We start from the raw sequence: 26876 nt of genomic DNA on the forward strand, positions 1-26876 counted from the left end.
AACTTACTTACATAACATACTTAAAATTTGCATCATCATAAAGTTTTTAAACAGTTTTTCTATTATTCAAGTAACAGACACAACATTTAACTCATGTTATTTAAACAATAAATAAAAACATTTAATAAAAGTATTGACAATCAATAAAATGATTTTATCCATAGTGAAAAATGAATTATTTTTACAACCAAAATAAATTTTAAGTTTTTTTTAAACATTTGATCTGATTTATTTATCTAATAAATAACTTTTTTTTAAAATTTAAAAAAAAATTAAAAGGGTCAGAACTTGGAATTCTGAGAATTTGTCAGATAATAAAACTTCAGCTAGTTTTTTCTATTTATAAGTTTTCAATGATCTTTATATTATAACAAAATATGATATGTAAAACTTCTGGATACATAAGCACACATAAAAAAAAATTAATATTAGATAAATATAACACATGTTCTTTTGATTTCTTGCATAATTATGAATATTTCAGAAATAAATTTTTTATAATAACAGTTGCAAGCTGTTTCTCTTTTGAGAAACAGCTTTCTTGCTTATCAATAAACAAGCAATTACAAGATTAGTGCGATCAAAACATATATTTTTTGTGCAAAATTTCTATAAAAAAATACAGACATATATACAATAGCAGTTATAATTTGCTGTAACAATAGTTATAAAATTTATCGTATAAAAAGCACCTTGAAAATGACTTGCATATATTCTTGAATAAACAATATGAACATTACATTCCTTATTATAGAAAATATATTTCCTGTCCTTTCGATGCATCACAATATATTCTTGAAATTGCAGTAACTCACATACATGCACATGGCACAATAACAATAATAAAATATTCAAAAATAGCATACTTTAGAATAGAGATCACTTGAATAAAATTTTTGGACACAGCAATTTCATTAAAATATAACCAAGAATAAATATGAAGAAATTAATTGATAACTCACTTACAAGATTTCAATAAATTAAATGATAATGTAATCTTGGTAGTATCATTAAAAAAACATGAAGAAATAATCTTTGTGATTGGAAAAGTTCATTAATAAATTCTAATTTATTTCCCCGTCCCCTACAATAAATACAGTACAGAATTAATCAAACTTTAAAATCATTTAACCCATTTTGAATACATAAACTGATACATTTTTAAGGCACTACATGAAGATTTTAAGAGCTTCACAAATAGCAAAGTAGACATAGGATACATTTATAACCTTTTTTTAAAAAAATTATGTCAAAAGTGGGGTGGATGATAGTAATGAACTGAGATTTAATTATATTTTATTTTTTTACAGTAAATGTTATATGGAATTTCTATGAATTGGAGATAGTTAAAATATAATAGAAACCCAACAAAATGAATTCCTGAATAGATACAATTTAGTAGAACATGGAGATGTGGATATCTGGCTGGTTGTTTGATGGTAAACATACTTACAACAAGAGCTATACTCCCTAAGACAGAGATGCAAAACTGTAATAGATGGACGTAATTAAAAAAAATTACTTAACAAAAATATCACAAAAAAATTACATTTGATATAAACGAATTAGAATTTTGCAATATACAGTTGGCAAAATGATTATTTGTACACCACTTTTTTTTTAAGTTTTAGAAACATATAAGCAGCTATTTTATTTATTGCAAAGTGTGAGAGTGAGTTTGTTGTTTATTTCTAAGTAAACGAAAAAAATATTTTGAAATAATTGAAAATAAAATCTAAATCTAACAAACTTGGAAAATTTCTTGCAAAAAGCATATTAGTACACCTATATCTCCAGTAAGTATTACTATGATTTCATGTAATTTTTCACATTATAGTTAATTTTTTGGATAGTTTGTATTTTTTAAACATTGAAGGTTATCTTTTTTAACAATGAAGGTCACTCGCAGAGAAAAGTTGAGAAATGGCCACGAAATCAAAAGAAGTCTCTTTAGACATGAGAACTCATATTGTTAACCTTGATAAAAGTGGAAAATCTTATCGCGAAATTTGAAAGATGGTTAAGTTACCCTTTACAACTATTAGTTACATCGTAAGAAAATATAAAAATACTGGACGCGTTGAAAATGAACGCAGGCCAGGCGGCACAAGTAAATTAACTTCAAGAAATAAGCGAAGTATTGTTAAAGCAGCTATTAGAAAACCACAAATTTCTGCTTAGAAAATTGCAAATGACCTTCTCGCATCTTCTAACATTAGAGTGACTGCTCAAATAATAAGAAATGAGTTACATAGTGCTGCTTTAAAAGGCAGAACTCCGAGAAAAAAACCAATGATATCTGAAGTAAATAGAAAGAAGTGCCTAGAATTTGCTATGAAATACAAAGACAAACCGATGGACTTCTGGAAAAAGGTTATTTTTTCAGATGAGAGTAAGTCTGAAATTGTTTCACCCCCTAGTGTCCGAAAAATCTGGCAAAAAGAATAAAAAAACAGCCCTTGATAGTAAAAATGTACTTCAGACCCTGAAACATGGTAGTGGAAATGTAATGGTTTGGGGCTGTGTAGCTCATGGCGCTGTTGGAAAATTACACTTTATTGACACAAAAATGACAGCTTTAGGTTACATTGATGTGTTGCGGCATAACTTATTAGACAGTGCTGAAAAATTAGGTATCGGTGACACTTTCTTATTCCAACAAGATAACGATCCCAAACACACTGCGATAGTTACTATAACATGGTTGCTTTATAATGCGCCAAGACGCCTTGAAACTCCACCACAATCCCCGGATATAAATCCAATAGAAAATTTGTGGATGCTATTGGATGCTCAAGTTCGAAAAAAAATATTACAAGTAAAAATAGTTTGAAAGAAGCACTCATGGAAGCTTGGGAAGAAATAGATCAAGAAACCACCAAAAAGTTAATAGAATCAATGCCAAGACGTTTTGAAGCAATTGCAAAAGCCAATGGAATGCATACAAAATATTAAATTTCTATAAAATAATTATAATTATGTTTAAAATTTGTCACTAAGTAAGTGTACAAATACTCTTTTTGTATAGTGTTTATAAAGTTTTATTCATTAATCAACTAAAGTTTATGTGATTGTTTTTTTGTTGATATTTTGTTATTATTGTACCTCACTGGAATATATTTATGCAATTTTAACTTAGTTACCTTATTTTATTTTGCTATAATATTCCAAAATTGAAGTGTACAAATAAACATTTTGTCAACTGTATATATATGCACACATATTATTAGATTTATGAAATATCATGTTAGATTTTTGCATGATCTGCACATTAAAAAGACATAACAAAGCTTTGTAGACATTGCTTAGTCACATTTTTCCAAAAATACTGCAAATAACCCATACTGTAACAATGGGAGAAATTTTGAATTATCAACTACTTTAATTCATAATTAAAAGATGGATAATAAAATGTTTCTATTCTAATTGCATAATATAAAATACTTTTTTTTTCTCAAAACAAATTTTTGACTACAACATCATATAAAGATACCACATATAAAGAAAGCATTAAATATTTTAATTGTATAAAAATGCACCATAAAGATGAACAAAAACTTCCATTCAAATTACCTAAAATCATTTTCAATTTTTTCCTTAGATTTTTTAATGCCTTAATTTATGATTAAATTGAGAATAAAAATTTTGGTGCTTATTAATGTTACATTCTTAATTACAAGATGATTTTCACCTCAATGTTAATTAGTTCTTAGTATAATAAACTATTAAAATCATAATGAGATATTAAGTATTTAATAATTATAAATCATGACTAGTTTTAAGAGAAAAGATATCATTTATTGGTTATATTTGGATTGCCTGAATAAAATTCAATAGATTTTCTATCTGAAATCTGAATATATGGCACTTCCATTAAAAAAAAGTTTATGACACTTTCTTAATTGAAATTTGACTGAAAATTATTTTAAATATAATTTAATATCATGATGTTTTAAATATAAATTATGTAACAATGTCTTGGCTCCATTCATGTTATTTACCATATATTTCAGTAACATTTCCTTTTCCCAAATTAAAAAAAAAGTAACAAATTTGATATTAAAAAAAATTATTATATACTCTAAATAATTCTAATAAAAACTTACAGAGAGACTTGCATAACGTGAAGATTGTGTTTTTAGTGATAAGAGCAAATCTTCATAACCTCGTATTGCACCAATTAGGAATAAGGCACTTAAGGCAACAAAAGGAATCATCAATCCATCTTTGGCTAACAATGGAACTAAACTAAAATAAAGACAACAAAGAATAATGAAATTAGATATAATTTTATACATGATACATTTAAAAGTAATAATAAAATAATGAATATAATATTACATGAAAGATAAATTTAGGCCACAGGAAGACTTACCTAAAAGTAGATATATATGCAAACCACACACAAGGTAATGGGTAGTCTTCAAGAAGTAATAATATTGGCCTGAAAAAAAAAATATTTACAATACATATTATAAATACAAAAAGGTAGATTTTTAGACAGTAAAAGAGTATTATTAAGACTAGTTTTATCATTCTAAACTACTCAAATGATTATACAATATCAGATAAATAATATTTATTTTCCGCAGCACATTTCTGTTATAAATTTACTAAGATTATATGATTTGAAACTACATGTTAAGAAGTTTTTAAATGCATCCAAAGTTATATAAATGCTAAAAAAATTATCTTGGTAATTTCCTCTTCAAGTATAATAATATAAAGTATAAAAAATAAAGAAAAATATGTTAAAGTAATAATGTAAGTTGCAAATATCACTGGTTTAAAACATATAGGTAAATTGTTGTAGGATTTATAAATATAAAACTCTGAATACAATGTTATTTGTAAAAGCTGGTTTTGTAGAAAACATGCCTAAATTACTGCTATTATGCAATTCATAATGTGTACTTTCAGATAGCATGCATTTAGAATTAAGAGGGGGAAAAAAACTGAGGACTAAAAATGACAGACATATTAAATACCACAACAAAAAATGTAAGAAATTATTCATGCAAACAATATCCTTCCGTGCACTTTATATAGACTGATCAACCACACATAAATACAGTAGCCAGTAATAGGCAGAAATGCGAGAAACCTTTCAACGGGTTTCATTTACAAAGATTTAGATTCAGTTCTTTTTTAAATTAGTTGCATTTAATTTTTTTTTCATTTAGTTTCAATTTTATTAGTAAAGATTAGGTTTCAGCAGTAAGGTAAATGATCCAACAAATTTTCTGGTTTAACATAATGGTGCCGCACAAAGACATCACAGAGATAAAATATGAAATTTTTTTAAAGTTGGATTTTAAAAGAGGGCCCAATTGCCTGGCTGCCAAGGTCTCCAGATTTGACTTCATTTAGAATTTTATGCTTTGGATTCATTAAATTCGTTGCATATAAACAAAAACTGAAATTATGGATGAATTGAAGAAATGTATCATTCAAGCAATTCATCTAATAACTCCTACATGCTATAGAAACCTGGAGAAAACTGGATTGTTATTTAGATGTTGAAATTTATAGACATTAAATTTGTTCAGAAGTTCTTCTTACTTAAATAATTTCCAAAAAATTCTGATGGGTTGTCCCGTAATACTTCTTGTTATCAATTTTCTAATTTTAAAGTAAGAAAAAAGAAATTTACATTAAAAATGACTTAATTCCAGTTTAAAAATGTACTGTTTTGTAATGCATATTGCATATAATCTATCGTATGAACAGAAATTGTAAAATACATGCTACCAGATAATATCTTTAATTCTACTTCATGGCAGAATATGCCACTGTTTATGTAGGATAATTAACTTTTAATTAATTAATTAAAGTTTCTAATGTAAATTTCATTGAAACATATTCATTCTTTCCAAAAGAAAATTTTCACAAAATTTCAACCATATTCATTCAATATTTAAGAATTACATAACAAATGAAGAGAGATAAAGAATGAATTAATTTGAAATTAATAAACTTCAATGAAATCCTTATAACATTTTTTAAATACTAAAATGAAATCTTATAGCAAATTAATCACTTTTCACTTCACAAATTTTGAGAATTGAAATTAAACTATCATATGATAACTATGATTTTATTTCACTTTTATATCTCTGCATATAAAAATGAAGAACATATAAATAATATTTACAAAGCAAATAGAATTGTTATATGCTTAAAATAAACCAAAATATTATAATCTTATCAAAATAAATATACCGATATAGCAATAAATATCAAATACATATTCATATAGTTATACAATTAGGGACCAATTACCATTTAATGGGTAAAAATTTCTTTTTTAAAAACTGCATATGGGTACATGATGTTTGATTCTAAATTAAAACAATTCATTGCTGCACAGTAAATTGCTTAGCGAATAATAATATGATTTTTTTTTTAAAAAAAAGCAGAATTATTACTATTATTTCCAATGCTTTATGAAATTAGTCATATCTCTAAATGTTTGGCTACTTGATATATAGCAATGTTAATAAAATTATGCAACATAAACTTCGCTTTTCTAAACAAAATCATACAAAAATAAATATGAAACTACATGGTTTAGTTTTAAATAAATTCAAAATTAAAGTTTGTATGGTATTATGCAAAATTATGAACCAAAAGAAAACTTACAAAGCAGGCAGTAAAATTGTTTTTTCATGAACTTGGAAGGAAAACAAGAAAAAGGCAAGAGAACTGTTGATCTACAATAAATATAATAATAATAATAATAAAAGAATTTAAAACATACATGCACTTAAAATTGAATTTAAAAACTTTGGTTATATATGATATCTTGGATAATAAATAAAAAGTTAACCCATTTAACTACACAAAAAATATTACTTGAATTCTCTACAAGTAACTATATTTTGAGTTAAAATAATTTTTTAATGGATGCTTATAAATCAATATGAAAATTACACAGGAATTAGTCAATCAGCCCAACAATTATTGTATACAAACATTAAAAAATATATATTCAATTTTTATAATATTCAATGTTGTAGATATACAAACATTGAATATTATAAAAAAGCAGTGGAGGAAATAGGAGCTTTCTTCATTATTACATTATATTAAAAATATTTCAAACACACATTCCCATTCAGAAGCCTACAAAAATTACAATTTTGCAACTGACAAAAAAGACAGCATTTTCCGTCTTTCATTATAATAAAAAGGCTGTAATAATACTGATAATAATAGTAATTGCCAGCAGCAAATGCATTTAATATGAAACTTGCACTTAGTTTCTAGAAATATACTTAAATTCAGGTGTTCACAGTATGAACTAAAAACATGATTAGAATTTATTGTTCTACCAAATAATTTCGATAATTTTTTCTAAACTTTAAAGTCAAAACTAAGTGATATTAAGACTAGCTAACATAAATGCACAACTACATATTACAAAGTGAATTCGTCTTAATGATAAAATATTATAAAATGTTAGTTAATTTAATAAAATAAGTTAATAAAATGGACCCATTTATAAAAACATTGTACTTACTAGAGACAATCTCAACTTGTGTAAACTAGGATTACGCAGTAACTGTATTGATGATGGCAACACAGCTAATAAAGTACAAAAGGCACTAAAAAACATAATTGCCGAGTTAAAAAAAACAAATACTTCATTACAAGTGGTAAAATTAAACAAATTATGAGATAAATTAGAACTAACATTTCTAAAAGACCAAATACATAAAGATTATTAAAATTCCTTAATTAAAAAAACAAACCCTGAAGATTAATAAAACATAATTGTTAAATCATTTGGTTTTCCTTTCATGATCAAAGAAATCGAAACTGCGAAAGTCATATCATGACAGTAAATGGTTTATGGAATCGTTAATGGCTTATAGAACCCATTATTATAAGTTCTTCATAAAAATAATTATAGTTGATGAAAAAGAAAATTAAGATGCACTGTATGCCATACAATAAAACCTAAATAAAAAGTCTCAATTAGAGGTTTTATTTTAACAAAGAATTAAGAATAAAATAAGTAAAGAAATAAAACAGTATGCTTTCAATATAAGAAATATAATTTTAACAAATAAGGAAATCTTGGTTTAAACTGCAAAGGTAATTTCTTATTTCATTCGTAACAGCTTTAAAAAAGGAATCTATTTATTGTGTACTGTCTTTAAAAACATCCTTGTGGGCCAGATTCATTTGAAGAGAAATTTTGAACTAAAGAATCAACATGCTGGTTTTATTTTGAAATATTCAATTTCTAGAATGTGTTTGTTACATTACTGAATAATTACTAAGAATTGACTGTTTGACCTAAAACTACAAAATGTAGTTATGTGTGTGTGTGTATATATATATATATCTTAGAGGGTGGCAATATGCACCTCAGATCGATTTTTTTTAAAAATTTTAATTAATTAAAAATTAAGCTAAATTATGACATTTTTACGCAATAAACTTCCAAAAATATAACTGCATAGATGAATTTCAAAATTAAAAAAAAATACCCTTTTAATGATAACAATGTAATAAAAAAACATGTGAATTTTGGTCATTTTCTAAAAATATTTCCTTTTTTTTGCTTGATTTCCAACACCATAGTACATTGTTGCCCTGAAATTCAAACTATTTTCATTAATACTTAATCATGCAATTTTCTTCCATTGTTAAAAGCTATGGAAGAAGGATTCTGTTTAATAACTGTATAGTTTACAAGATTACGAGACTGGTCTCCACTGGAAAAATCATGTACACAGTGAAGCAAAAACATGGAAGACAATTAAAATAACATGGTTATAATAATCAATAAGTTGGGGAAATCTTTGACATATATCCAAATGATTTAAATGAAATTAAATAGAAATAATATTCTTGGTGATCGAGCTGTTCTTCAAATGTGACTAGTATTTAACCCCTTACCTGCTGAGGATAACTTGCGAGATTCGGTCCCCAGTGCCACATATATATATATAGTTGCGAGACATATATATACGCCAGGGGCAGTTAACACATTGATTTAGGGAGACATATATATATGCCTGCAGCAGGCAATTGGTTAATACAATAAAGGAAATATAGAATATTGCTTAATGAGATGATGCAATGATTTTTATATTTATGTAAAATATGAAGTGTTAGAAGAAGTGTTAAGATTAAAATACAAGGGAAATTTTTAAAAAGCCCACCTTATTTTCACAAGAGTAGGTGTTGAGAAAAGAGACTTCCATTTTATCACGACTGATAACATACACCATATATTTGCAACTTTATCCTAAATAAAAAATTTTGGTTAATCAATTTAAATTATATAGTAAAGTCTTAAATGGCATTTAAAAAAAATTATTTAGCTGTTATTACAAGCCACATTAGGAAAAATTAAGAATCTCTTAATTTTTCCTAATATATCTTTCTTTCTTTAAAGACCTTTCAGAATAGAAAATGTAAATTTATTGTACATTTTGTTACAATCCAAGATTAACTATAAATAACATTTAATATTTCTACAATTTATAACTAACATGAAAATTTAAATAAATGATGTTCAATGTATTTAACATAAATTATATGTCAATTTTGCAGAAAGATATTATAGTTTTTCTGCAATGTATATTCATGTATAAGATTTAATAAAATATTAAGTATAAGTATCATCTATAAGATTAATTAGAACATTTTTTGAAAGCTCGATTGAAATATTTGTTTATTTTAAGCATACACATTTATAACTTCATTTTATTGCAATGAACAAACTTAAAAATTTGCTAACTAACAAGAGTTACATTTTTGCTTATAAAACGTGTATCTAAGTTGGATTACTAGATATAAACTAATAACTATAGAAATTTATTTTCAATATATTTGAAGATATAAATTTTATGGTTCACCTCATATAATCCCCGAGAAAATGGAAACAATCTTTCCACAACTGCTAATGTATCATCCAAACTCCTTAAGAAAGGCATCCAACAAATGCCTGATACAATCAATACTACACATGACAACTTCAGAAACTTTGCAATCCTAGGAAAGCAAGAAATCATGGTTGGATTATATAGACTATTGCAATTCAACATGCATGGATAAAATTTATAATGAAGATTAAACTAAAAAAAAAAGCTAACAATTTTTTTAAGTACATTAAAAACAAATATAGATATTCCTTAAAAAATGAAATATTTATCTACTATTTTCAAAAATGATAAATACTTTTTATTAGATTGGGGGGGGGAGCAGACAAAGGTCATATAATATTAACCGCAAATAACATTGATTTAAGTGAAAATTGGAAGAAAATACAGCAACTTGAGTCTTACAATTTAATGGCACAACGTAAAAGTCGCCACTTTCACTTATAATGCATGATAAAAATGAGACATTTTTAAAGTTTTTATAATTTAATTTCAAATTTAAGATTTTTTTCTTATTGTTTAAATACTTATACAAAGCCTATGATGCATGATTGTATTTTAAAACATAATAATTTTTATTTGTGCTTAGTTTTTTTAGTTACTAATTGCAAAAAGTTATGTGCAAACACTATTTTTTCTGAGGATATTTCTTTTTATCATCAATTGAAACATGCAAAAAAATCTTTTCCAATAAAAGAATGGGTTTTCTTAAATTTTGAGTTTCTAAATATATATATATAATAAGGCAATATGACAATTCATATACAAAACAGTATATGAATCTAGATAAATCATAAAAGAACTTAAATATATGAATAAAAGTTTGTAATTAACAATTTATAAGCAATTGTTTCTATTCTTTATTATGAAATATAAGTAAGAGTCAAGCTGATAATTTGCAGAAGGTTACATAATGTATCATTACCCATCAGTTAAACAGCCGTTAATATAAACACATTATTCTAAATTGATACATATTAATATAATTTATTAAGTATCAAATATTGGTATTTTGTATTAGTTATTGGTTTATGCAATTATATATATATATATATATATATACAATAAAAAGGGGAAAAAAATAGAATCAAAAGAAAAAATAGAACCAAAAATTAAAAAAAAAAAATCCAGCATGAAGACTTTCTCAAAGGTCACCTTCAGGCTGGGATTCAAAACAAGGGATTTTTTCTCTAAAGGGTCTGACTTTTTGTCCAACAATACTGACCCCTCGTGAGCCGAAAGTCCTCTAAAATTGAGGCCCAAGAGATACACCAATTATTATAGAAAAAAAAAATACATAAAATACAACCATCAATTTAAGCGAAAATTACAATAACATAATATAAACTATAAAAGAACACTCACAATGAATTATTAAAACAAAAAAGGGAAGAACATACCAGTAGCAGTTAAAACAAAACATCTACCAAAAAAAGTGTCCCATTATGTTTCCCGCGTCTTAATACTGTTCCTGCTTAGAAATGCCAAGCCTTTTGCCAATGTCAAACTTTTGATTCTATTTTTTCTCCTTTTTATTGATTATGTTCATCTGTGTTTCAGTAGTAGCAGCATTAGCACTCTCAAAATACAATTGTGGTTTTTTTTAGCTTGGTTCAGAAATAATTTTAGTTTTTTAGATTGTTACAGAAATAGTTTTTAATTGACATTTCCATAATGCTTATATTTTTGTTTATTTCGTATATATATATATGAGTGTGTGTCTGTAAAGCATAATACATATATTTAAAAGGAAAATCATTTACATTTAAAGGCCACGAAAGACCTAGAAACACATGATCCATAATGATTTAATCACTTACAATTTTCTACATAAAAACTTGAAAACATTACTGACTAAAGCAGAAAAAGAAATTCCTCTTCCATTGATTTTATGAGAAAAACCATTGGTTGTTAGTCAATCTTCATTCTTGTTCTTTAGATTTCTAAAGGTTTCAATTAGATTTTTTTTCTTTTAGATTTGAAGACAATTTTTTTTTCCTTCTATGTGACTGGTTAAGAAATATTTATATTATTTTGCCCTCATTTCTTAAAACAATGATCAAACTCAATGTGAGTTCCTCCTCGTCTTAAATTTGGTCAGACTTTTATAACTGAAAATACAGAATCATGGTAAAAAAGAAAGGGGAAGGGGGCGCGGTTAAACACAACAAACAAAAGATTTTTCCATTTACTGTTTAGCAAAATTAGATGAAAATAAAAGTCATGAAATGCAATCAATATTAAAGTAAGAAACCTGTAGTATTACAATCTGAAGCTTTATAAAATATACAGACACGACAAATTTACCTTTTGGTCCACGGAAGCTTTAAACAAGTACCTAATAGGTAACAAAAGAATGGTAAAGCATAGTATAAAGACATTTGCTTGTAATGTAGAGCCAGGCAGAAAAATGCAGCACCAATTAGATCATGGCCAGACATCATGGAGATAATTGCCCACAGGGTAAAACCAAGACTCACAGAGTTATATATAACATAATATTAAGGAAAAAAATTGACAAAAATTTTCAATAAAATAAAAACATGTATCTTATAAAATGTTAAAAATCAGACTGTTTAAGCATGAAAATGATGACAGAGTTTAATTCATTAACTGATACAACAATAAAACAATCAACAAAATAAAAAAAAATGTTAAAAATTGCATTTTTATTTTTTAAGTGAATTATTTTACATATATTTCTTACGCTCATAAAGGATACTGAAAATGACCATGATCTATTAAGATCAGTCCTGGATACAGTAAACAAAGTCCAGCAGCAATTGCCTAAAATGTAATTTATTTAAAGTTTTTAGAAACTAATACACTAAATATTATTGAAAAAGAAATAAAAAAACAACTATCTTTTGGGGTGAAAACAAAGATAGATGAAATTTTAAACAATATTTATACCATCAAACTCCCTTTTGATTCTGGAAAATTCAAAAATCAGATGAATAAATAAAATATTTCTAAATGATTCATTAATATGTGACTAAAATACAATAACTATAGTAAGTGACATATATATTTTTAAAAAAATGAGAATACATTTGAAATATCGTAGTGTAATGTGATGAAAATATTGTTAGAGCCCTTTGCGAAATATTTCTGGCCTTTTTCAAAATTTATGCAAACATATGTGTTAATTTTTAGTTTTTATTATGAATTCTTAGCATTCTATTCATATAAAGAAATGCAGTTATTTACCTTATTTCTGAAATTCCATGGTTTATAGACAATAGTCCAATAGACAATTAGAGCAACATAGAACACTACATCAGCTCCTACAACTGAAATCATAACAATATAAATGAGAAAAATTGCATTAAACATGAATTTTGCTTTGTTCTACAATATGAAAGATAGAGCTATTATATTTAGCAATTTTGAAAAATACTACTTTATATTGAATAAGTATTCTCATCAAAGAATATAAAGGGATCTCAAATATTGTGGTGAATTTTGCTCACTGAAATAATTATATGATTTGGCAATTTTTTATACAATTTTAAAAATAAGAATAATTGTTTTCAGATCCTTAACATTACTATGATGCAATGAAATTAATTTTTCTAAATAAATAAAACATTTGGATTATTTTTCATATTTTAAAATTTGCCACACACTTAAAAAAAAAATATTCGTCTATTTAGAACATTCAAACGTACTATGAAGCAAGCAGTTTAATGGAAATAACTGCTTCACAGGTGCAAGGCAGTGTCAAATAAGGATATCACCAGCTATAAATCAGGCACTAAAGTTTGCCTATTTCACATAATTATGCAATAATTTAGAACAAAAAAATGTTATTTTCATGAGAAAAGAAAAACAAAATATGTGTTATTTCAAATAAAGTTTGGCAGATAAAATGGATAACATGATCAATCCATAAGAAAAGTCAGCGAAGAAAATTTTACAAACAAGGCATAATATGAAAACATTCACTTCTTGAAAGGTGCTCTTCAAAAATTTCCTAATCACGTGCAAATCTCAATTTTACACAATAAAACCAATGAATTAAATGAAAGAAATTATTTTTTTAATTCTTTCAAATAAAGAATTTTAGAAAGGAAAACAAATTGAAGTTTTGGTTTCATTTTACAATGGAATAAATTTAATTTACTAATTTTTGATATTAATAATCACCATAAAAGAAAAAAACAACAACAATTGTTTCAAATTTTAAATAAATAAGAAAGTAGTCATAAACTAAACTCTTTCATTTTTAAACTTAATCTATTAAAACCTTAATAAAATTTATGACTATCAGTTTTTATATATTTAAAAAAAAACATTTTTAAACTTATGGACACAATTTTTAAACTAGTCAATCTTTTGAAATTTTTAACTAAAAAGGAAAACAATTTAGAATATTTTAATCTAAACACAATTTTTAATTTAATATAACTATAAAAAATTAAAATTTATGCAGAAGAGTACAGAAGACTTTTATATAAATAAATATTTAATGCAAAACTTATTAATGTATACAACAGTATGTTAATAAATAATACTAGTTTGATATAATTTAATTTATACTCTTCTTTGATTAATCTTAAAACAAAATGTCTGAACTCATAAAAATAAATACTTAAATGGCATACGTATTTGGCATGAATTGCTTAGTGATTAAGGATTGTAATATTCTGTTTTTCCTGTTCATAATGGACTTATGAACAGGAAAATATATATATTAACTTTTCTTATATATATATTAACTAAAAAGAATCTGTATTTCAGTGCTGAGATGGCAAAATGTTATAAGTCACATTTGCTAAAAATTGAATTTCCCATATCATAGAATATATCAATAATTAGAAAATGAAGAAATAGATAAGTTACAATTGCAATGACTTTAATAATGTAAAATAATAAAAGTGATTTTTTTTGTATATCCTAAATCTTAAATTTGATATCCAGTAAGATTTTAAATCAATAAATTTTTATTAAGTAAAAATAACACATAGCATTTCTAGCAAAGTTTTAATAAATAGAACACACTGTAAATTGTAATTCAACTACAGTATGGAATTTTGCCATAACTTAAGAATTAAGAAAATGTGCATCGTTCACTTTTTCATCTGTAAAATTTTGTCTCTATTATTACAATGATCTTTAAAAATTGCAATAAATATATTTTAATGTAAACAAATTTTAAAAAAAAAAAATTAAGAAAAAAATTTCAACTGAACATACCAGTTGATCTCATGAATATTTTGTGATGATAACTTTCATATCCTCTAGAAGTATTTAATGCAACCCAGTCAGGATTAAACCACTTGGCTCTGTAAATAAATAATTCTAATGAAATCGCTTATCTCAAAAATATACAGAAATTTTGAAAAATATTTTGATAATGTAATATCTTAATAATATATATTTGTTTAATTTAAATTGCATAAATCTTATTTTATTACATATTTTTGGTGTTCAAATTATAATATTTTGCCATAAGAAGATAAGCTGTATTAAAAGAATAAGACAAATAGCTTAAAGCAAGATTGTGCCAATGATGATACATCAAAATAAGATTATGCATATTAAACAAATAATTGAGAATAATTACAACACCAAAGTCATTAAAAAATCTACACAGAATTTAAATATAATAAATTAACTATTGGTCAAATAGCATAAAATCTTAAGGAAGAATTATCTTATTTTACAAGGGCATTTAACTTACATATAACCACAAATCATACTGTGGTAGGCAGTTAGTGGTGGATAATCCAAACCCCAATAGAGAAGATCATTCTTTGTTGAATTTTTATACCTGAAATACAAAGAGGGAGAATAAGTTATTAATTTAAATAGTATTCAAGTAAAAGAACATAAATTAAATTGAAAGCAGATATACATAATTAGAGAGAAACATTGACAGTACACATAAAAAAGGTAAGAAAGAAAAAAAAATAATAGAAAGGTAATCATATAATTAAAAAAAAAAAGGCTAAGCTCTTTTCTGATATAACGAACGTTTCAGTATATAACGAACTGCCTAATAACGTTTCTGTATATGACGAATTTTTAGAGAAAAATTTGATGTTATTACAAAGCAGTCAGTACACAGGAATTCAAAAATTTTATAGTCTGTTAGTTTATGTAATTTGTATTATATTATAATAACTAAAAGATACATAATTTTTTTCTATTTTAAATATTTTATTAATATCAGATACTATCATTTAAAAGATTGTACTATAGTTTTTGATGGTGAAACTTTCTTTCTGTAATAAAGCTTTTATAGCAAGTTTAACCATGCAAATTTCAAAATCTTAACAAATCGCTAATTTCATAGAAGTCAAATAAAAAAACAGCTAAAGTTTTTTACAAACTCCTTTAATAGCAAAAGTATTCCCACAAAAGTTCATAGAGAATTGGTTTTAAATACAGTACACTCCTGAGCCTTCAGGTCGAGACTATCCGGCCTAGTTTTCTTTTATTGCAATAAAATGAGAAAGGCAAGGTCTGCATTGGCAACATTGCCAAGAAGACATTGGAAGCAGGCATCTGCTATGATCCTCCTATGTGTCATTATAAAATACAAGCTGTGACAGGAAAAAAGTAGCGTTCTGCTGGTTGTTCATTGTTTCGTCAATGTGTAATGGACCTCAGTTGTTGCTGCTGTTCCTGATTGTAACTGCACAGTACATAGAGTATTCATAAAATGTTCTTAGGGTATGCTTAATACTTTCTTAAGTATACCACAGTGAAAAATTCAAAATGGGTGATAAATGAAAAAAGTTGTAATGAATATGAAGGAGAAATTACACAACATATTGTGATTAGACTCTGGTGTAACAGCAAAAAATGGAGTTAGGAAAAGTGCAGTGAGGGACTGGACAAAGATTGAGCAGAAATTGAAAAGTAGTGTGTTGCATAAGCTAGTGGAAGTGCAATAAAAGTAAGAAAAACCATGAATACCTTTGATAAGAAGCGAGAAAAAAAGTTTCATAACAGTGATACTTGGCATAAAAAGTTTGTCTTCTGGAATTGGTGGGCAAAGAAATGAATTCATTGAATTTCAGCCTATCCGCCTATTTTTTGTTATCCGGTCTGGTGTTCCGCCACATTAAGTGGATACTCGGGAGTGTACTGTATATCAATAGTAAGTATGTATATTATAATACAACATTTTTTTCATAATGTGCACATATTTTATAATCTTCCAACATAATATTTACAAATGGTAACCGATATTATATCAATCTGAATTATAATTTGGTAGGAAATAAGAAAAGTTTAAGTGAAATTATAAACATTAACAATAAACAAAAAAGATAAAATTACCATTCATGTGTCGGCAGATTTACAGTAATTTCCATCCAATGACGCTGAGCTTCATAGTCTCCAAACATAGGTGGTTTACCTGCTCCTAAAATATAGACACAATTTTTAGACATTAATTTAACATACTTATATTAAAACAACGTTTTAATCAATACTTTTAATATACCTAAAAAAATCAATTAATTTTATTTTAAGCATCATTTTACCTTTTAAGAATAACATAATAATGATGAAATTACTTAGAAAAATTCGGAATCATAAATGATCTCTAGCATTTCAAAATTTTTTAGGTAAAAAAATTATTCAACAGCTTATTTTATAAAATTAAATCTAAACTAAGTTACTGTGTTAACAAAATTCATACTTCCATTTTTGAAATAAGCTTAAAATAATAATTAATGTCATTAGTTAATTTCTAAATATGTTTACCTGAATACGGAAACCTGGATACAGCCCAACGGACAGCAACAGATAATAAAACACCAAAATACATTAAGTCATCTACACCATTTATGATCATGTTGATTCAGATTAAGGTACGAATTTATAAAATAATTTACAATATAATGAAAAGTCAACAGTTAAATCGACACGTGAATTGACAAGTCATCGGATTTCGAAAAGGTAAACAAAATAAGCCGCAAATCAGCATTTAAATTTTCAAACTAGGAGTTGAGTTGTGATTCACCAAATTAATATATTTTTTAACTTTATAATGAGAAACTGTTTTAAATAAACTTGGTCAAGATCATCATATGAATAACGAATCATTGAAATTCTTTTCAATTTTTTTTACAGTAGCAAAGGGTATTTTATTATTTGAAGTGTTGAAATATATTATTACTTCTTTTTCATTTGAGGTAAATTCAACATGTTAAATTAGTGAGTGGGATAAGTAATAATATCAAAACACTGCCGACAAGTCAAATCTGCCTTTGTATATATATCTCCCCCATTGTTTATATTCAAGTCAATCTGTTTGAATTTTGAGACTTTGTTCCTATGTAGAATTAATTCCTTTTGATATTTTTTTGAACATTTTTAATTTGCTTTGCTTGTACTATAATATGTTATTTAATAGGAGTGCATAACTTCTTTACTCTGCAAAATATTGAAAACTCAGGTATGATGGCCACTAAAATTAATTTGGCGAAATTAAAGAGCACGGTATGGATTTTTTTTTTTCGGTTTATCTCTGCTAAATCGTGTCAACAGTAGAAAAATACAGATTTTAACTAAAAATTGATGTTAAGTTACCATATTTGGTAATTTAACGCTTTAAAAAAATAGCAATTTGGCGATTGAACCGTATTCTTTAGTTTAGGCCTGTTTTCTTATATCAAAGAAAAAATTGCAATGGATTTTATATTTTATTTCTCATTTTTATAGATGCACATTTGACAATTCATCTGTTATGTGAATTAGCTGTACACATGGCACCATTAAAAGATAGTGATCCATTTTTTATTGAAGATACTGGCAGAGACCTTACCTTGTTTATCAAGAAAAGTATTGATGTTTTTCCTTTTTTAATTAATTATACTAACACAAGATAATTAGGTACTTTTCAGTTAACAGGTGTAAACAAAAAAATCAACAAATTATTTAGACCTGGGAAAAAAAGTTGTAGCGTTATGTTTGTACGCAAGTTGAAGCAGGTCTTGGTGATGTTTCTTTGCACATGTCTGAATTATTTGACCGTTTGCTTGCGCCTGGCTAACCGAAAGGTACTGATTATAAATATATTGTATTTTCATTATTCTTCTGTAATTTTTCATTATTTCTGAATTTGATTAAGAATTTATAATATTTTTTTATATGAAATCTCTTACATTTTTTAAAGAAATTGAATTCATATTGTTATGTATTTATTCTTTATGCCTTAATTCTTTCCCATGTTATGTTTTTTAAAATACACTAAAGTTTTATTTTATTTATTTATTTGTAGTTTTGATAATCATTTCAACTTCTAAATGTAGTATATTCTGAATTTTATTTATTAGTTGAAGTGAAAAATTGCTTGTGAAGTTTGAAACTTGTTAAATTGTGTCTAAACAATATTTAAAATAGAGTATTAAATGTGTATTTGTAAAATTGTATAATATAACTACAAGTTATTTAATAAGTTGCATATAGCATATCAGCAATTAAATGCAATTTGAAACTGATGTTACATGAATTTTAAAAAAAAGCTTGAAATTTTTATTATATTATTGAAAATTGTTTCATAATAATCAAATATCTGAACTGTCGGTTAAATTGGATAGTTTACTGTACTTATTTATTTATTAATTGTTTCAAAACAATTATGATTGTGGCATTAAAAATATTTGTTTGATTATTCAAAGAATTTAATTCATTGTTAGATATTTTATTCATAGAATATGAGTGATAAAGATTTCTAGTTTCATATTAATATTGTAAAATAGAAACTATAATTTTTTAATAAATAAAGAACATTTTCAAAATTATAAATAAGGTATCTAAATAAATAAAGTTGAGCAATCATAATGTCCCTTTAGATCTTGCATATATCTGACAGTAACATGTTTTATTGTTTCATGTATATTATATGAATTTTGATTAAAATATTGCTAAAATTATGGTAAATATCCTATCAAAAATGTTTTATCTGACATATTGTTATAACTGATTTTTCTAAACATTTTAATTGTGATATATGTAGGTTTTTCAAGGAAATTATATGGAACCATATCCTTTCATTTGATTTTTGTATCTGCCATCACAGCAATTTTAATGTTTACTCCACTTGCTAGATTTTATGTGAATGAAAAGTAAGTTAATTTTAAGTAACATTATAATAATGTTATCCATTTTAAAAGCACAAAAAGTTTATACTATTAAAGCAAACAAAAAATTTAGTATTATAAGTAATAATTGATAAAAAAATTGTTTTTAAAATTTGGAAAATTTATAAATAAATTTGGAATAACTATTTCATAAAACTTAGAAGTTATGTAGAACAATACAGTTTGAAATGTGTTTGCATTGCATTGTTACTAAGCATTCAAAAATCTTTAGTTATTTAAAAGTACTGATGTTTTGAACTTTATTATAAAACTAGCTACTTTTCATGGCCAGCTGGTTTATTGGAATTGGCTGTAAAATAAAGGAATTATTTCATATAAATAATTTCTTTTATTTACATCTCAATTTCTTTGGTTTGAAAAATTAAATATTATTTTTCGAGTGAAATAAATTCTAACTAATGCAGAAATTTAGTATACAAATATACAAAAGAATGTGGATAAAATAATATATTGTAGAATTCTCATATATTTGAATTTAATTGCTTTGCAAAGTTGATTATAAAAAAATCAATTTTTTACCTTGTTTTTTTTTCATTCATATTAATACAAAGCTGTTAAATTTTGAATTAGTTTAAAAATATAATTCCCCATTTCTTTTTTGATAATTCTATACTCTTAATTTTTTTAATCAAAAGGGAAAGGAAAAGAGAAGTTTGTAAATAACAGTTGAAGAGGTGCATTCCTGATTTGCTTGATTGGTTTCATAAAATGTATTTTATGAATTTTTTGCAAATTTACAGTAATAAATTTTTGTACATCTTCATATTGAAATGTTAACTAAATTAATGAACTTGGTTTTAAATTTTTAAAAATTTTCTTTTACCTTTTTGACAATCAAAACTTTTTAGTTAATTTTAAATTATTTCTTTTCTTTCAGTGAATGGCTATTGCATTTGAATTTTGCCATGCTTTTCTTAACTTATATTGCTATGTTCTTTAAAAGAGATGAATACAACATGAATATTATTTTACTAATTTTATCTGTAAGTAACTTATTTTATTAATATTTTTCTAAATAAAGATGTTAGAATGCATATTGTGATATGTGTTTGCCTTAAATTATGCTATACCATCACCTGACTTCTACAAATTGGTGATCTCATCTCATCTCACCCTGAAAAGAGCGAATTATTTTGATTTTTATGCCTGTTATTTTCTTAGGTAGGAAGGTCATATTTTTCTATAAGTAATTGAATCTATTCACATCAGTTTATCAGTTTTCCTACTTATAGTTAAGCAGAATAAATACAGGCTATAACAGAGACATTATTTTATATTTTGGTGCTGGGAAAGAAGTCAAAGTTTTGATTACTATGTTAGTCATTTTATTCAAAATTCAAATTACATTTTTAAGCTTTTGATATTGCAATATGTCAGTTACCTGTTTTGTGACAGGCAGTGGAGAATTTTTCTAAAAGGCTTCAAAGGGATTTAGATATTTGAAAGAGGATTTTATTTTTAGATAATTGAACTGTTATTGAAAGCTCATTTTTTGTTTGTTAATACTGTTTAATTAATACTGTTGTTTCATAAGCATTTTATATTTTAATTTTGTAGTTTGTGATTTTAAAATATCTGTTATCCTTGGAGAGAAGTATTAATTTTGGTAGTTATTTATATTAATCATTCTCTTTTAGATGCTGCTTCAAATATCAACTGCTGCAATTTTTGGTAAGAAATGTATTTTTTTGAAAAGTTTTAGTATAATTAAATGGTACTAAATTAAATTTTAATATAATCAATTAATACTAAATTAAATTCTTAATAATTTATTTTAGTATAATATAATACCTTAGAAACATTCTGCCATGTATATTTCCACTGTCTCACACAAATTTGATATTATACATGTTTTGTTAATGAATGATTTACTGTAAATTCATAAAGATAAGCTTCTACTTATTTTTCTTGATTTTTTTTTTAAATGTGCTTTTTCAGCTTATTTACATTTATGGTATGAAAGTTGATACATTAGGTAAAAATGGAAAATATTAAAATAATATATATTTTTTATCTATATTTTTGAAAATTTATTCAAGTTGACACATTACACTTTTTCAATTATTTTTCCACTTGATAATTTTCAGATAAATGTGTAAATTTGCAGTTATATTTTAAGTGAAGTATTATTGTTTACATTCAAACAACTTTGGAAATTTTTGTAATTAAAGAATACAAATAAAATCTTTTCCTATATTTTTAAATGTATTTTGATATTTTTTATAAGCTTATTTTTTTTACTTTCCATTTCAGTTACATATTATGATTTGTTGGGAGTCTTACAAGGACTATTTTTAACTGCTTCTGCTATTTCCTTGTTATTTCTTTATTTACTCCTCTGCAGAAGATCTTGTGATTTATGCATGGCCTTGTATGTATTTTACTTTCCATGTTATTAAATTCCAGTAGTTTTTGTGTTTTAATCGAGTGCATAATTCCATTCAGTTGGAATTCTGTTATTTTTTAAAAATCCTAACACAATTCTGTATGTGTATTATATATTCATTTATTACTATCTATTAATAAAAATTATATAAAAATATTGAAACTTTTTTCTTCTTGTGATTATACAATGGATGCTATTTAAAGTGGCTCTAGTTAATGTTATCATTAACTTTAGATTATAAAAATCTGTCTGGTCCTGAACCAATGTATTTAAATGTACCCCAAAACATTTGTTTAGTGCGATCACTAGATCATTCAATGCTATCAATTTTGAAGTAAAGAATTGATTGATTTTTCATTTTCAATTAGTGATTGAAATTCATGGAACTCATTTTCCAAGGGATGGGTTTACATTCTTTTATCTGGACTGATTTAAAGGAATATTTATCCTATACAAGTCTGGCAGAAAAGAGTAACAGCCAAATACCGTTTCCTACAGTTAAATTACGACATGGATAAAAAAAAATGTGAAATTTTTAACAGATATGAAAGTTTTAACTAAACTGAGCTAACATAATTTTAAAAACAATACAAGTATGAATTATACATAAGTAAGCTTTAAGAATTAATTGTTTATATACTACTATTAATTGTTTTTTTTAAAAAATTGGAAATGGTTCTGAAGTAAGAGATTTCTTATCTTTTCCCTTGATATGATAAAAATGATATACAACCAATACAGTTATTTAAAAGATTATGCAAACAAAAAGAAAATGCAAACATGTTTTATGCTTTGATGTTACAAATTTATCAAATTTGCCTTCATTCCAACTGCATAGTGTACTGATTCAAATTTATAATTCCATTTTGATAAAATTTTAAAAAAATGCATAATTTTTACTATTTTAACTGCATATGGATGGAATGGAATTCATATATTATCAATGCATTATATTAGTCTTGTTGCAAATATTATTTGAAATATGATTGTTTTTATAAATTTTTTAATGAAATACAATTTACATTTTTTTCACAATTCACATTTTATATTATATCTTTTATATTTTAAGGTTTTCATTGTTGATAATTTAATATTTAAGAGTGAAACTTAATTTTCAACAGGATAATCTCTTATTGACAATTTTTAAACAAAATAGCATCCTGATGTACCACAGAATAGTAAAATGGGATAGATTACAATATTTGTAATATAGTTTATAATGTTTAATCATCTTTTTTAATCCTGTGATGTCCATTTGTATATAATTCTAATTAATTAAATTTCCTAATATTATACAACCATGTATGCAGTATAATATGGCATTTTGAAATTAAAAAATGTAAATATTGAAAAATTAATGATTTTTAATGTTATAATACTTTTTACTTTACATTATAATTAATATTTTTCAAATTTCCGATGTTCAGATCAGTTGTATTTTTCATTAGAAGGGGAATATTTTTTTTAAAAAATTTCACTTATTCCTCTTGAAATACTAACAACATTTCAATATAGTTAAAATTGATTTTTTAATATATTCTTTTATGATTTATTAAGATAATTATGACATTTTTGAAAGTGTTCAGTTGTAAAGTAGAATATTTTTATTTCTGATTTTTTTTCCAAAAATTTGTTTAAGTTGGGAAAATTATTATAGCTAGATTCTTTTTTTATTTTCCAAATCAGGCCATTTTCTTTTGTGATAATTTTAGTTGCAGCTGCATTATTTCAGGTATGTAAAAGAAAAAAATTTTCTTCTTACTTTTTACAACTGAATTTATATGAAATTTTTGTTATAAATCCATGTTTGTTTTCTCTTTGCCTTTTATAATGTTTTTGGTAGCTAGTGGTAAAAGAGTATATTATAATTAGATTAGAAAAATTCTTCAACTTATTTCTTATAAATTGTGTTATTATTGTTCAACTGTGCATATGCTTTTATGAACATTTTTCATAAATTAATACATATTTTAAGTATTCATTGTAGATTTTTTTAAAATTAAGTATGATTCTTTAAGAAATTAAATAATTTTTAACTATGTAATCTTAACATATAAATACAGAGGATTGGAATAAGTATTAGATACATTTTTATTAATTCATTGCTGTTCCATAGAATTTTTTTCTATTTATTGGCTTGGTTAAGATTTTATTATTTAAAGAATTTCTAATTTATGTATTTTTTTCAGAAATTAAATTCTTAAATTAAAAGACATTTGTAGAAGCTGTATCATGAACTTAGAATGAATAAAGATATGTTTTAATTCACTTTGTTTACTATACTCTACAAATGTAAAATAAAATTGGCAAAATTATAATAACATCGAATTTATCCTGTTTCTTATAATGACAAACATTTACAAAATCTAACCATATGCTAAAAAAAAAGGCACTTAAGTTTTATTAAAATTTCCAATTTGAATAAATGATAAAAAAGGTAATTTCTCAGCATCCAAAAAAAAAAAAAAAAAAAAAGGAATAACTTCTTTTTTTTAGTTTATATTTTATTATCTTTTTGTTTCACATTGTTGGGAGAAATTAATAAAATTTTTACTTGAAATGTCAAATTTATTCTCAAAGATTATTTATTATAATTTTTTACAGCTTATCGGTTAGTTTTTAATGAGCTCCATTTCTTTTATTTGGTATTCATATCTCTTTAAATCTTGAAAGTAATTTTTTTTAATGATCATAGTTTCTTGACAAATTAAGCATTGTGAGCAAGTATTTAAGAAAATTCTTTTTGGTGGTATTTACCTTGTTGTATAAAATATTTCTCAAAAGCACACATTTGTTTTGGGAAGAAATGAATGAAATTATATGATCTGACAAAGAAATTTTTTATATAAAAACTTATAGGATTTCTTTTTAAACTTCACTAAAAAGATATTTAACTTCATTATTGTTAAAATCTGATTTCAGTTGTCTTTAAAAGCAATGATTCTTGTGTAATATTTTATTACTTAAAAATAACTTTTAATATTTCTTTATCTAAATCAATTTTATTATTGCTGAATTATATTAGAACTGTAATTATTGAGCTGTAATTCCAGTTTTGCATACATATCGGGGAAAATTCTGTTTTCCTTTTTTAAGTTAATTATGTAATTTTAATCTTAATTTACTAAAAATTATTTTTTACAGATGATTTTTGGGTGCACTTCTGAAGAATTAATCATATCAGTGGTATTTTCAACATGTCTGTCAATATATTATTTATATTCCATATATTTAGTCATACATAGTATATCTGGTAACAAATATTTTGTTGGTGTTATATACATCAATGTGTGGCCTGTAATAGCTTTAATATCAAAAGAAAATCTTCTGACTTTAAAATGAACATATTTTTAACTGCATGTATCAATTTTTGTTATATAATAACATAAATATTGCTGTTTATCCAGCAGTATTTATATCTTTTTCTAAAATTTATTGTATAATCAAAGATAATTCAAAACTGAAGTTTCCCGTTTTAACTGCTGTTTCCATTAAAATGTTTTCTTAATAAAACTGAAAAATTGCAAGTTACCATGGAAAAATATGTAAAATAAATAATTGAGAGATAAAATTTAGAATTATTATGTTAGATGATTCTTCATTCTAGTCAAAGTAGAAAATTTATTTTAATTTTATTTAAAATTATTAATAATTTTTAATTTAATTTATTTATTTTTGTTACAGTTTTTGTTATAGTTAATATATAGATATTATAGAAATAAATAAATATTTATCTACAAAAATGGCAGATTGTATTTTTTTTTAAATTAACAATTTAAAAAATTAATATTTATTTTTATAATGTAATTTTTCTATAAAAATATAAATAAAAATAAGTTATGAATAGATATGTTTTCAGTATTTTTGCTGTAAAGAGCTGTAGTCAAATAATGGTGTTCTTCAGTTGTTATATAATGCATGAAATAAGTGATATTTTTTGCTTTTTTTCATCATTATTATCATTGATTTCAAGTTGTGAAACCAGAGTATTTTATTTTTCATTTTATACTCTATATATTATTTGTATTACTTTTTGAAAAAAAAAAAATGATTTAGCAGTCATTTTTTAAGATTTTTTTTTGTATGAACTGTTTTATAAAATTGGTTTTTTTTTTTTGTTAACATTATTTTGGCATTTAAAGTTGAATTTAACATTTTTGGCATTATTTTAGAAATTTTTTAATATTATTAGTTGTAATTATTATGATTGCATATTTTTATTACTTTGCTGAAATATCTTAAAAATTTTAAATTTGATGTTAATTTTTAAAAGTAAACCTTATACTTTTTTTATTAATTCTCTCAAGTTATTGTTATATTGTATTTAATATATTTAAAGTAATTATTGTTTCAAAATTTTATGTTTTTTAAAGCAATAAGAATACTTTTATATAATTTTCAGTAAAAGATGCAAGGAATTATTTCCCACATTATATTAATAAAATTACTGGCTATTTTTATGCATTT

At 24.5% G+C, this 26876-nt stretch overlaps 2 protein-coding genes across 3 annotated transcripts; one reads left to right on the top strand and one right to left on the bottom strand.

Moving 5' to 3' along the window:
* Nucleotides 1-287: 287 nt before the first annotated feature.
* Nucleotides 288-17826, bottom strand: LOC129963349 (dolichyl pyrophosphate Man9GlcNAc2 alpha-1,3-glucosyltransferase-like). The gene is made up of 14 exons (XM_056077675.1): nucleotides 17622-17826; nucleotides 17193-17277; nucleotides 15586-15675; nucleotides 15099-15187; nucleotides 13110-13192; nucleotides 12622-12686; nucleotides 12207-12389; nucleotides 9876-10011; nucleotides 9177-9262; nucleotides 7523-7607; nucleotides 6643-6713; nucleotides 4376-4444; nucleotides 4107-4248; nucleotides 288-1489 (listed from the first exon to the last, which is right to left on the bottom strand). Exons 1-14 carry the CDS (start codon nucleotides 17710-17712, stop codon nucleotides 1286-1288), a joined length of 1479 nt encoding a protein of 492 aa, XP_055933650.1. The 5' UTR covers nucleotides 17713-17826; the 3' UTR covers nucleotides 288-1285.
* Nucleotides 17827-18096: 270 nt separating this feature from the next.
* Nucleotides 18097-25896, top strand: LOC129963798 (uncharacterized). Of its 2 annotated transcripts, none has more exons than XM_056078360.1 (8): nucleotides 18097-18359; nucleotides 18582-18701; nucleotides 19879-19987; nucleotides 20901-21006; nucleotides 21661-21694; nucleotides 22277-22394; nucleotides 24096-24141; nucleotides 25554-25896. In XM_056078360.1, exons 2-8 carry the CDS (start codon nucleotides 18626-18628, stop codon nucleotides 25749-25751), a joined length of 687 nt encoding a protein of 228 aa, XP_055934335.1. In that variant the 5' UTR covers nucleotides 18097-18359; nucleotides 18582-18625; the 3' UTR covers nucleotides 25752-25896. The 2 variants fall into 2 exon arrangements, with proteins under 2 accessions (XP_055934335.1, XP_055934334.1); XM_056078359.1 differs by having other exon boundaries at nucleotides 18097-18315.
* Nucleotides 25897-26876: the final 980 nt, after the last annotated feature.

This window comes from Argiope bruennichi, chromosome 3 (genome assembly GCF_947563725.1).
Source record: "Argiope bruennichi chromosome 3, qqArgBrue1.1, whole genome shotgun sequence".
In the NCBI taxonomy this organism is placed as follows: domain Eukaryota; kingdom Metazoa; phylum Arthropoda; class Arachnida; order Araneae; family Araneidae; genus Argiope; species Argiope bruennichi.

Excerpts from the sequence above, each read along its gene's own strand:
- LOC129963349 (XM_056077675.1), bottom strand. The coding sequence starts at position 17,712 with ATGATCATAAATGGTGTAGATGACTTAATGTATTTTGGTGTTTTATTA. Across the intron at positions 15,676-17,192 it reads AATCTGCCGACACATGAATG|GTATAAAAATTCAACAAAGA; the intron begins GTAATTTTATCT and ends TTTGTATTTCAG. Across the intron at positions 6,714-7,522 it reads ACAAGTTGAGATTGTCTCTA|ATCAACAGTTCTCTTGCCTT; the intron begins GTAAGTACAATG and ends TATTTATTGTAG.
- LOC129963798 (XM_056078360.1), top strand. The coding sequence starts at position 18,626 with ATGGCACCATTAAAAGATAGTGATCCATTTTTTATTGAAGATACTGGC. Across the intron at positions 19,988-20,900 it reads AGATTTTATGTGAATGAAAA|TGAATGGCTATTGCATTTGA; the intron begins GTAAGTTAATTT and ends CTTTTCTTTCAG. Across the intron at positions 21,007-21,660 it reads TTATTTTACTAATTTTATCT|ATGCTGCTTCAAATATCAAC; the intron begins GTAAGTAACTTA and ends ATTCTCTTTTAG.